The sequence below is a fragment of the Pipistrellus kuhlii genome, unplaced genomic scaffold, assembly GCF_014108245.1.
Source record: "Pipistrellus kuhlii isolate mPipKuh1 unplaced genomic scaffold, mPipKuh1.p scaffold_m20_p_1, whole genome shotgun sequence".
NCBI lineage: Eukaryota > Metazoa > Chordata > Mammalia > Chiroptera > Vespertilionidae > Pipistrellus > Pipistrellus kuhlii.
The window spans coordinates 42,072,508-42,086,032 of record NW_023425404.1 but is presented as its reverse complement, the minus strand read 5'-3'; the positions used below and the strand labels follow the sequence as shown (position 1 = coordinate 42,086,032).

The 13,525-nt window shown below is 34.9% G+C and overlaps 1 protein-coding gene across 4 annotated transcripts in view; it reads left to right on the top strand.

Moving 5' to 3' along the window:
- The window catches only part of UNC13C (unc-13 homolog C), a 503,072-nt gene that overhangs the window by 457,378 nt on the left and 32,169 nt on the right, over positions 1 to 13,525 (top strand). For all 4 annotated transcript variants that reach the window (XM_045582381.1, XM_036441424.2, XM_036441415.2 and 1 more), the window contains one exon: positions 1,951 to 2,098. In XM_045582381.1, the coding sequence (XP_045438337.1) occupies positions 1,951 to 2,098 (148 nt within the window). The remainder of the gene's footprint in view (positions 1 to 1,950; positions 2,099 to 13,525) is intronic.

The following is a 13,525-nucleotide window of genomic DNA, read 5'->3' as shown; positions in this document are numbered from 1 at the left end:
AGTGAGAGGGAAATGTGTTTCCTTTAGAATATCCTGCCTCTTCTTGGTTCAATTTACCCCACTGTTCTTTACTGTCAGGGTGAGTTATTATATTTGATGGCTCCATGGTTCCTTTAGCAGAATTGTCAAGACCAAACTAAACCTTTCCCTTTAAAAAAATATTTTTGTTGATTTCAAAGAGGGAGAGGGATAGAGGGATAGAAACATCAATGATTAGAGAATCATTGATTGGGTGCCTCTTGCATGCCCTCTACTGGGGATCGAGCCTACAACCTGGGCATGTGCCCTTGAGCAGAATCAATACAGGTATCCTTCAGTCTCCAGGCTGACACTCCATCCACTGAGCCAAATTATCGGGAAACCTTTCCCTTTTAATACATGTATTTAATATTTTCTCACCTCAAATAGCATATCATGTTTCATGAAGAAAGAAATGATCATATGTTGTGTTTTTTTAATCACCAAGGCAACTAAAAGAATTCTGGATTCATAGTCCTCAATAAATATTTTCTACTTGGGAAAAAAAAATTTAACATTTTTATAAGATGATCAAAGTTGTAAAACAAACTTAAATATTATACTTTTGTTCTTTTTTTAAAAAAAATGTTGAGGGCAATGGTATATATACAAAGATAATTTAATTAAAAATTTAAAAAAATTTAAAAAAATAAAAAATAAAAAATAAATTTTTTTTTCTTTCTATTTTTCTATTGGAATTTTAAGTGACCATAATTTTTCTCCTTGGGGAGGGTGTCTATAATTGGAGCAGTCTTTCTTGAGATTATGTCCCCAATTCGTACTTTCTCTGACCTATGCCCTGAATCCTCTCTATATTATACTGTTTAAAAGTGCACTCGGATGCCTTCAAATGTACAGAATATTTTTCTACACCTCCCCTTGAATAGGGGAGAAATTTTAAATAATTATGAATAATACAGAGGGATGACACACATTCAGTTGAGAACATGTATCAAAATTATTTGTTGAATTTTTTTAAATATGTAATTTTTTTGGGATCACAGACCATAGGGAGCCACATTGCAATGAGTGTGAAGTTTAGTATTGTTGGTACAGAAAGAGAAAACAGCTATTTATCTAGCAATTAGAGAATATTATAAATGGTATGTATTATAATCTGTAAATAATTGGGGGAAAACATTTTTATTTCTATTACATATCTCTGCATATTCTGCTTTCCAAAAAGATGTCATGCATAATACTTGCAACAGGCAAATGCTAACATCCTTCGGTGACCATATTAATAGTCAAAATGCTTACAGCTTCTGTATTATCTTACCTAAACTATACTGTTATAGTTCTTTAGTTTGTTGGATGGTATTAAAAAAAACAAACAAACAAAAACAAAACAAAATTTTAAAAAAAAACTATTTTATTTTACTGGACATAAGGTAAATGGTTCAGGGGATGTTGATTTTCTAAGGTCCACTCTGCCCCTTTAGATTGGCCTGTATCTGCACCATTGCATGATGACAGGATGGGAAAGTTAGACTAGCAAGTACATGGCCTTGAAACACAAATAGTGTCTGTAATCATGTGACTAAGTTGCCTTCCTTGCAAAACTTCACTAACTCTGGATATTTTTCTCATCCTCTGGAAAGAGAAGCCAATAGCCAACTCAATTATTACTTAAATGTATCATTCTAAAGGATGCTGACCTCTGCATCCTCATGATCTCATATGCTTAAAGTTTTGAGTAAGAGGAAAAGCCTTAAGCCTCAAGGATCTTGGGTCTGCATCATTTTGGAGATATTGAGGGAAATTGAACTAGATGGTGATGACTTAGCAATGAGAATGTGGTAGCACTTTGTAGCTACTTTACATTGGACATACTGTATCATTCCATTTGAGCTTTACTCTTACAGCAATGAAACCTGTCCTCCAGTGTTGTTTCCAAATGTCTTTACTTATAGTACTTATTTTCCTTTTTAGCAATACTTTCATGCGGGAGGAAATGGTCTCAAAAAGAATTTCTTGGAGAAAAGCCCAGATCTTCAGTCTCTGAGATATGCTCTCAGTCTTTATACCCAAACGACTGATGCCTTGATAAAGAAGTTCATAGACACTCAAACCTCACAGAGTAAGTAACATATTGAATATGATAATAAACTGAACACCTAGGTAAAATTCAACATAAGAATTATTATAAATGGTATTAATAATTTTACTAGAATAAATTAAAGCAATAAGAATGGAAGATATGGTCAACAGAAAATTACCAAATTTTTAGCTCTTATGAATAATTTTAATATTAGTAGGGTTTGCTTAATACAAAAACTGTATTGAATGGTTGACTCTTCTTGGTGATTTTAACTTCAAAATATTTAGCAAAGCCTAGTTTTGAATATCCATAGCTGTGATAGTCTCTTTAATTTAGTATGAAGATTCAGTGTTTGCTGGTTTTGGCAACTCCCCAAAAATGATAATTCCCCAAATCCTGATTTCAAATGTAAAATCTCCTGCTTTAGTGTTTCCAGAAGGGAAATTTAATCTTATCCCAAATTTATATGAGAAAAGTTTTCAACTTTCACTTTGAAATGGGACAAGAGGTAATTATTTTATTTAAAACTCAAATCTGCTTCACATGGCAAAGTTCCCACCTCATAAGCTTCTAGGATATTACTATTAACCTTTATTTCAAGTTGCTTTGTGATTGATTATATTTTGGTAATTATGTGCATTTATGATCTGGCATTTCTGAGAGATTATTGAAAATGTCAGTATGAGTCAAAAAGACCCAAATGCAGACTCAAACTCTAGAACATAATAAATCACACCACAGAGATCATAAATATAAATAAAAGGGTATGGTTTTCATTCATGAGAGATCCTCAGAAAAGAATTTTTTTTTCTGTGATGAAAATGCTCCAGGCTTATTTTTTTATAGATATTTAATTTTTCTAACTACATCAAACATAATGCCAAGGTAAGTGCCATGTAGGTATTTGGCCTGTCTTTAACACTTGGTACTTTCCGAGAGTGTGCATTTAAATGCTCTTTTGTTTTTTCATTTGATATGCAAACCTAGCCTACATCTTGGGATGGTTCCAAAAAGGAAAAATAAGCTGAGCTCATGAGAGCTTATCAAGAAATACAGAAATATTCAGAACATTAACCCTGAATCCATGATCTTTCAAGGTTTTCTGAACTTTATAAATGTCAATACAATTCTAATATATCATATAAATAGTGTTATAGCTTTATTTCCAGAGTATATAAGAATATAAAACTTTGTTTTTATAGGTATGCATTTATAGAACACACACACATGTATACAGCCTATGTTTTAGCATAGAATCACACCAAAAATACTGCATCTATATCAATTTTGGTGTATGGAATTTGGCACATGTATTTATTTTTATACCATGTATTGTATGGCAACATTAAACACGGATGGTGGTAGGTAAGAGGATCTGCAATCACAGTAACCACTCTATTTAACATATCTTTATTTCAGACTTGGTCTCCCTTTTTCTTTTTTACTCTACTTTTCTGGCTTTATTGAGTATGTCTTTTAGTGGGGAGGCACATAATTAAAATTCTCAAGCCATAGATATGAAACAGCTTTGCATTTTCTCTAATAGCTACCTTCAGTCATACTCTATGGAAACCTATTCCTACCAACCTCATCATCCCCAAACAGGCATGATCAGATCCAAGAACCTACGGGATAAAGGGAGCTTGGTGTGCTCTTTGCTTCCCTTTTCTGCTATAGCAATTTGGGAGGCAGAAACAGAAGGGAAGGAGGTAAATGTCTTTAGAGTTCTCTGTATGGTCGCATCTAAATGCTGGCTTTCCGAGGGGCCCAGTGTTAGGGGCCATTGTATATTTTCAGTTCCTTGAGAAGTGTACCTTGTTCCAGCTCCCTTCAGAGACTCCTCAGTGATGCCTCCTGCAGCATGTGCCATAGCTTCTTGCTTCTTCAATATTTGCTCCTACTGGCCAGCCCTCTGGAATGGGGCTCTAGCAAGAGGCTGAAGCCCAGCTTTCCCCTGTGGGGTTCACTTGAGCCAGAAGAAATGCAAACATTCTTTCTACATCTTTGGTGATAATGGAGGATTCTCCACTGTCACCTGCGATCTCTTTACAGTTCTCTTTTCCACCTGCTCAAATAGAGATTTATGTATATTTCCAAAATGAGGGAGGTTGGAGAGAGGAATACTACTGCCTCATATAACATAACCATTGTTCAATCACAAACAGAGGTAAGCCAAAGTATTTCTGAGTTTATATTCATGCCCTCTCTTCTAATTCTATCACAGACCCTTTTCAGTATTCATTAGCACAGACTAATAAAGTTAGCCAGCAATACCATATCCTTTATAAAATAATAAAGTAAAGGGGAGATAAGATGAAAATTTGCTGAATATTTGAATCATTTATGGCACAGCCTAAAAGGAAATATAGTAGAGAATACAGTCTTCAATTGCTAAAATTGGGCCTTAAGTCATGGTTTATATTTATGACTTCCAAATGTCCCTTTTCATGTTATGTTCCGTTGGATTCAAAGGAAACTCAGCTTCTAGAGTTGTTAACTAAGAAGCATAAAAAGTTGAATTCTTAGTGGATCTTATTTATATGGGTTTCTATACTATTCTGTGAGCATTTGACATTGGGCATGTTGAAATGGAGGAACTTGGGTTCTATCCTGTGGATTACTTTGCTACTTGCCTAGCAGGTAGGTGAACATTTCCAATTAATTATAGGATCAATCATCCCCTTTACACACCCGATATTGTGGTAGCATGAAGAGTCTCTGTTTCCAGTATAGATATTCTTGCAGTTATCTAAACATTTATCCTAATATTTATTATAGTGAAGTTCTGTTAATCAAAACCTTATATTTTGTTAATTCAATTTAGAAAGATCACACTGGTGTTATAACTTTCAAATACACCATTTGAAGTGTAAGCTAGCACTGCAAACCGCAAACTCTGCCACTTTCTGTCTGAGGGGCCGCAGGAGCATGCTCAGTGCCATGAGTTAATGCTCCAGGAACCAGCCCACAACCAAGGAAATATAGGAAGTTGACAAATTAAAAAACAAAAATACAAAATCCAGCTTCTTCAGTTGGGCCAATTCTCACTTGTGTTTTGCATAGACTCCAGAAGTCCCCTATAGTACAGAGCTCCATTCTCCCTCCGAAGGCTGGCTGGATACCATATTGCTTTTTCCTTTTCTCACCTCTTCAGGCCCCTATCAGTGTTTCCTGGGATTCCTTCCCAGCTAGACCATTTACCTTGAGTGCTTGTGTCAGAGTCTGCTTCTAGGGGAACAGAAATCCAAGGTCACACAGCTAGAAAGCGGGGAGCCAGAATCAAACTCAGCTAGTCTAGATGTCTAGATTCAGTGCTCTTAGCCCATTGTGTGTTCATCTTCTTGATAATAAGTGTGAAGGCCAAATACTCGGAATGACATTACTTGGACTTCCCTCTCATGACTTTTCAAGTCAACAATACAGAACTAAGTGAAATTCAACCTATAGATAAGTACATTTTCATTTACCTCATGATCAGTAAAACAAAGTAATTTTTGTTCCCTTAATCTCTAACACATACTCTGCAAAAAAAATAATTGTTTTAAACTATTCACATGTTATTCAATAGATCTACATGTTATATGAAAGGTCTTATGATCCATTAGGAATATAAGTGTGCTTTTTGAGACATTCATATTTTACTTTTTTTCTCATAAAATCTTCCCTTATTTCATTTTCTTCTTTGTCTACTTCTTGTTAAAATTTTCTTTCTCATTTTTTTTCTCTATTATGTTTTTTCCTTGTGTATCTGTTAGGAAATTAACTATAAGATTAAAAATTTAAAAACCAATTACTATTAAAAGTTTTATCTTCAAATGTAAAGGTATATTTTCTTTTGAAAATATTTTTATTTAAATTCAGCTTTTTTTAATGGGTTTATAAGCATAGAAAACCCTGTTGACTTTGTTCATATTTTTTTCTTCCTCTCCTTTTATTTTTTCACTTTACCTGCTTTTTGCTCTTTTTAAATAGATTTCTGTCATTTTTTTCTAGTAGTTAAAAAAAGAAAATCATTAAAAAAACAAAACTACAAAGTCACATTAGAAATTGAGACAAATGAGATATATCAATATGGAAAAACACTGTCTTCTCTCCTCTTTCTATTCCAAATATTGAAAAATAAATCCAAAATATTCGTAGAAGCTTAAGTCCTCAAATGAAACTGGAAGTTCACTTTGTAAGAATAGCATGTTTATTATTCTAGAAAAGCATCACAGCAATAGAACACCATCTAACTCTGAATTCTTTAACAAGTGTTAACTGAGCATCACCTCTGAACAAAGTCCCATACAATGAGGGACATCATCAAAGGTGAACGTGAAGTTATGTGCACAAGTTGCTCTAAATCAGTGGTTCTCAAGCAGGGTTATTTTGTTCACCCAGGGGCTTTGAGGCAATATCATAAGAGCTTTTTGGTTGTCACATCTGAGAGTGGTAGTTGCATCACTATTTTCTCTCGGTGGAGACCAGGGAAGCTGCTAAATATTGTACAGCTACCTATGACAGAAATGTATGTGGCTCCAAATGGCAATAGTGCTGAGATTGGGACATCCTGCTATAAAAATAGATTAGCAAGTGAGAAGTAATGTAATGAAGGTCATGTTAGAAGAGGGGAAATTTTGACTTGAGAAGAAAGAGAACACAAAGGTCAGTGGGTTACCTGGGTCATGAGGAAGTAGAAAGAAAAAAAGTGTTTTGAATGAAGAAACTCCAGGAAAGTATATGCTTGCACTCTTAATTTTAAAATTCCTATATGTCAAACATATCCACAATATATATTTATTAAGACAAAAAAGATTATTTAGCTTTTAGAACAAAACTCACCATATCACCATCTATTTTTGATAAAGACATATTGTATAGTTAAAAGTGCCTTAGATTTCCCTATGCCATTAAAATATACAGAAACACTATAGGTAAGCTTTGTATAACATGAGTAGGAATTATTTTAATATTTATAATAATGATCACATATTATTCCTCTTAAAGTTGACCCAATGGTTTAAATTGGGTACTTAGCTTGAAAAGTTATACTTCCTTGTTGTTTCTCAAGAATGTGTTAATTATAGTTTTAGAAGCTGTTACAAAACTAATTTCTTGCATCTTTACTTATTCATCATAAAAAAGGCTTTCTAACATTTATTTCATTATACCAAGGGCTTCTTGAATATTTCATACTGTAGTAGATAGTGAAAATGTATAAAACAAACAAACAAACAAACAAAAATGTTAAGTAGAGTTTTTCCCAATGGATAACATAATTTTAAATGAGGCTCAGAATGATTAATTGCTAAGCTATCTGTGTCATATTGTTTCCTTATCTGAGCTTTTATTACAGCTTGTGGATCCCAAGCCTCAAAAGCTTTATACACAAAATGGTTGTTATATGTCTAAGTTATAACTGGCTCACAAATTTAAAAAATTTTATATTTAAACAACTAAAAAAATAAAGTATGTGAGATTAATTTTTTAATTCTATGATCTGTCCTCTTTTTAATTTTTGTAACAACTTTGAGTCTGCTTATTTCAAGTTTCTTAAAATTTAAACCATATCCTTTTGGTCATTTTAATAACTCATTTTCTGCTAAAGTGAAGTATAATGTAGTTTAATTTGAAATGGAAATGAGAGAGCTACAGATTCACATTTTGGAATCTATGCCTATGCTTCAATACAATAATTATATATATAAAATATTAATTATTCTAATCATGTTCCTTAAACTCTCAAAAATATGTCCACAAGTAGAAAAGAAACTCTTTTTTGGAAGTGGTTCACTGGGGTCTCTTCTTATCAGAAAATGTGGGAGAACTTAACATTAATAATATTAAGTGGTAGGAGAACTGGCATCAAAATAAAGAAATGAGCTTTGGAGCCAAATACAGCTGACACTTCAGCTGGATGTCACCTGTGGAAGAAAAGGCTCATGAATGTCTTTAGCTTATGTGGAAAAATAATAGTAATATCCACTTGGCCACTTCAATTTAATACTGCCTTCAAGTCATTGTTTGAAGTAGTTTCTCACTTTCAGAGATCTAGCATCCCAACTGTCGACCCCTTCGTATCCCTGGGACAATAGGATACAACTAGCTAGCATTGCCTTTCAGGACCAGAGGTTAGCACATCTCAGAGGCAGAAGTGGGAAAATGGAGGAGAGCTCGGGAGGTTTGGCTCTTTCGGTGTTGCAGTGAGTCTGATGGCATTCAAAGCTTGATGAGGCTCTGCAGTGCAGCCATAAAGCTGTGCACAAATAACTTTAATCAGAGTGTTGGTTTGATATGTGATGTGGCTCTGCATACATTGAATACTTTCCCAAAGTAAAAATGGCAAACATTAGATAAGGTTACAGTAATTCTCAGCAACACTGTGATCCAGGCATGTTGTCTATCACTTTGCTATTCTTCAGAACAATCCTGGGAGGCCAGTAACATTTTCATATTTCTCAAGGTAAGACACTGAGTCACAAATAGATTGAGAGATTTGCTAGAGTTATGTAGATAAGTGGCAAAGATAGTGCCCTTCCCACAATCTCACACTTACTTTAATCAACAAAGAAATCAGAATGTAAAATTATTACTTTCTACAGCCCATATTTTCTTCTCCTTCATTCTGAATAATTGGTTTTACTTCACTTTCCATTTTACTGTGACTAAATAGCCCTTCTGTTCAGGAGATCGTCTTTTAAGTTAATACCCTTTTTTATATGTCTTCAACAAACTCTATCCCCCAAATTATTTCTTTTTAATTGAATTAGTTGGTGAGGGGGGAGGCATTGGTTAATAAAACCATATAGGTTTCAGGTATGCAATTCTGTATATTTATATGTGTATTCACCACCACGAGTCAACTCTCCTTCCATCACATCCCCTCTTTACTCACTCATACCTCCCCAACCCCTTCTCCCTCTGGTAATGGCTATGTCTATGAGGTTGTTTTTCTTTTTCTTTACTTAATACCTTCACCTTTTTCACCCTCCCCTAACACCTCTCCCTTTCCACAGCTGTCAGTCTGTTCTCTACATCTGAGTGTGTTTCTATTTTGTTAGTTTATTTTGTTCATTAGATTCCACATATGAGTGAAATTATTTGTCTTTCTCTGACCAGTTTTATTTCACATAACATAATATCTCAGGTCTATCCCTGCTATTGCAAAAGATAAGGTTTCCTTCTTTTTTATGGCTAAGTAGTATTCCGCTGTGCAAAGGTACCATGGTCTTTTTATCCTCTCAATCACTGATGGACACTTGGGCTGCTTCCAAATTTTGGCTATTGTAATAACTCTGCAATGAACATAGGAACGCATATATTATTTCTAATTAGTGTTTTGGTTTCTTTGGATATATTCCCAGAAATGGAATTTCTGGGTCATTAGGCAGTTCTTTTTTTTTATTTTCTGTGGTAACATCATACTGCTTTCCACAAGTCTGCATTCTCACCAGCAGTGTACAAGGGTTCCTTTTTCTCCACATCCTCACCAAACGTGTTGCTTGTTGATTTATTGATGATATCCATTCTGACATGTGTGAGGTGATAGCTCATGGTGGTTGTGATTTGCATTTCTCTGACATTGAACATATTTTCATATGTCTACTGGCCATCTGTATGTCTTCTTTGGAGAACTGTCTATTCTGATCCTATCCCCAACCTCTTTCTTCTTCCTTTGCTTTGCAGTTTCTTTTTATTCTGGCATCAATTATTGGGCACCTTTTGAATACTAATGAAGTATTTAAGTTGTAGGAATCCAAGTGCAATGTAAGAAAATGCATCCTTCTTTTAGAAAATCCTTTCTAAAATAGCCTTTCAGCTGAAACCGGTTTGGCTCAGTGGTAGAGCATTGGTCTATGGACTGAGGGGTCCCAGGTTTGACTCCAGTCAAGGGCATGTACATGGATTGCGGGCACATCCCCAGTAGGGAGTGTGCAAGAGGCAGCTGGTCAATGTTTCTCTCTCGTCGATGTTTCTAGCTCTTTATCCCTCTCTCCTCCTCTCTGTAAAAAAAAATCAATAAAATATAAATAAATAAATAAATAAATAAATAAACAAACAAATAAATAAAATAGCCTTTCATTCTTCTAGAGCTTGCTGTGTTTGGGTATAGGACATTGCTGGTTTTGTTTTCCCTCCCTGTCCCACTATTCTCTTTGCTTGTTCCCTACCAGCAAAAGGATCATTTTGTAACCCACCCACCCCCCCCACATAGCACATTGAGTCATATCAGGATTGCTAGTTTGTATACAGTCTCTCTTCTCCCAATGTAAGCCCTATAAGGACAGGAACCTTACTCCTTATTGAAATCTAAGTTCTTAGTACAATGCTAGATAGGAAGAAGGTATTTAGTAAATTTTAGAGGAAATAAATGCAAGAATAGTAAATGCAGAAAATTAAAAATTGTGATTTGATGTAATCATAGTATTTGAATTGATATGATTACAAACCTTCATTGCAAGTATGCTTACAGCCCTATGCTATATACTATAGAGCACCCAAACTGTGTATGTTTAGCATGGAGAAAAAGAGAGATAAAAGAGAGAGAGAGAGAGAGAGAGAGAGAGAGAGAGAGAGAGAGAGAGAGAGAGAGAGAGAGGAGATACCCCTTAGGGGAAAAACTTACCATTTTCTCACTGATTCTATTCAGTAGTTTTCACACAAGAAAGAAAACTTTAAGTGTCACTGGAGAAATACAAAGGGGTATATAAAGTTAGATAGGGAGAATAAAATTACTCTTAAATTTATTGAAATCATGGGTTTATAGTCAATCTGAAACATGAAACTCAATGATAACTAGGAAAAAATAATATATGTCACTGTGTTCAGTGTTGATCACTAACAGATTCCATATGCCTTTTCTTTTTCTTTTCTTTTTTTTAATATATTTTATTGATTTTCCACAGAGAGGAAGAGAGAGAGATAGAGAGTCAGAAACATCGATGAGAGAGAATCATCGATCAGCTGCCTCTTACACACCCCCCACTGGGGATGTGCCCGCAACCAAGGTACATATCCCTGACCAGAATTGAATCTGGGACCTTTCAGTCCACAGGCTGATGCTCTATCCACTGAGCTAAACCGGTTTCGGTTCCATATGCCTTTTCATTGGACTAATTTTGAGGAGCATTTACCATGTGCTAACCGTGTGCTAGATGCTAGGTAAACTACAATGAATGGCTATGCTGAATACCTCCCATTTGCCCCTATAATACACCCTGCTGGGTTCTATGGATTACAGCTATGGGCTCTCTTACCTACTGTTTCCCATTCGGGGTCAGCAGTAGGGTGACCCTCCAAAGCTCTGTGGGAGGAAAGAGTGAGTTCAGGTATTCGTTCTCCAGGTTCCCTCTAGGATGGTTTATTCAAGCTGGCTGTGCACTCTGACTCTAACTCCCAAAGTTACCTTCCCTAGAAAACTGTCTGCTTCCAGAGCCAGTGGTACTTCTCCTCCTTATGTTTTATGGACCGAGAGTGTTTAGATCCACTATTCCTTGTATTTTCCTAAACCTGCATAAATAGTCTCTTTCTTAAGCCTTCCTCAAATTACCCTTACTTCAGTTTCAATCTACTTGCTACTGATATCCTGACTGAGACAAAGGCTAATTGGCATAGCTCTGTTCTGTTTTGCATCCATGACTCTTTCATTTTGGTCATCAAAGATTAACATGATAAAATAATCAATCAAGCTCCAGAATAATTCTCTTTGGGGTGAGGGAAAATACTGTATTTTGATGCCCAAGCTGTCCAGAATGAACAAAAGAGTATGTTAGCTTTTCACTGATAGGAATATTTCCATTATACTCTGGTCATGTCATCAAAATACCGGATCTCACTTTCTCATAATGCAGCTTTTCTTCCCAGCATCTCATTTTCTCTGGAAACCTGGTAAGTTGAGACAACTGGGAGTCATTTGCAAAATTTAAGAGTCTTCACAGCACAGAATAAGCAGGTGTTTGCTGTATCTCATGCAATGGGGAAATTGTCATTTTTAGTACACATACTAATCTCAGTATGTGTCTAAGTCAGGACAGCTGTACTTTTATTGTTTATTTTTATCCTTTTCCATGAATAGTGGAAAGGTTAGTTTTTTATAACACTACCCGTATCAAATCAATGTGCACGTGTGTGTGTGTGTATGTGTGTTACATCTTTTCATTTCTCAGTTGTTTGAGAACCAAATCTCATCCCAAGGCCAAGCAGAATATCAGTGATATTAGAACCCTGTTTTCTGACTTACATTGTTCTCGGCTACTTGTCACTCAAAGAGTAACATTGTTTCAAATAATTCTAAAAATAATGTATATAATTTTCTAAAATTTAACAAAATTAAACAATTAAAAATTAAATCAAAACACGAAAAACACTTTACATTTGGCATTCCATTCAAAGGCCTAACCAATACCCACTCAAGCTTTCAGCTCGCGAGTTTATAGGCTTCTTCAAATGCCTTTTTCTCACAAATAACCTGAGTTTCAGAACAACCCTGCAAAGTCATTCAAAGGTCTTTGGATTATTGGTCTGATATTGCACTCTGCTTCGTGGTGCTTTTTTGAGATGATCATTTCACCCAAAAGCAATAAATGTCATTGAAGTGATTTCAGTAAGGGTGCAGTGTGCAAGAAGTCTGAAGGGAGGTAAGACAGAAGCAGGCAAACAAATTAGAGGCTGGGCTGATGGGAAGAGTGAAGGAGAAATTGGGCAGATTCAAGATGTAAGCAGTAGAATAGATGAGCGAGCACTCGTGAAATAAACCTTGTTAACTTAATCAACATTTGGGATACTAAATTTATTTTAGATTCCAAAATAAAGCAACATTTACTTCTGTGTGCTACCATTATGGTGGTTTTTTCCTGCCTGCTCATAATTTTCTGCACTTTGCAATTATTCAGGATGTCCAGATATTTCTTTTTTAATCATAACTTTCATTTAAAAAAATATGAATAACACACTTTGCTATGCACAGTTAATTAGTTTAATTGAATGCAAATGTTTAACTATTGATAGTTAAAAGTGGTAGATTTTGAAGTCTCTCCAGGGCTTGGATTTAAGAATGGAGGTTGGAATAAACAGCCCAATTAAATTCTCTCTTTAGGATTAAAAGGGTCTCGAAACTGCTCTGTAAGAGAATTATCTGAAGTGGGATCTACATACATGTTATATTTTTACACATATATATTATATATATAAATGTAATTTAATGACTTATAAGTCATATTTTATGAAGACATCAATCCAACACACTAATTATATACTGCACTGATTGAAATTAAGCAAAAGTTAAGTCAAATAGTTGTTTCCAAAGTTGTCTAACATTTTCATATTATGGGTAACTGATATTCTCCAAAGTTTTGGTTATTGTTGTTTTGGGTTTGATAGGAAAGTAAAAACAGGTTAAAATCAGTTGTTTTGAAATTTTATGGAAATGGTGACAAACTGATATGGCAGAAAAACATTCTGCAAATAACTGAGTCAAGTAAGCAA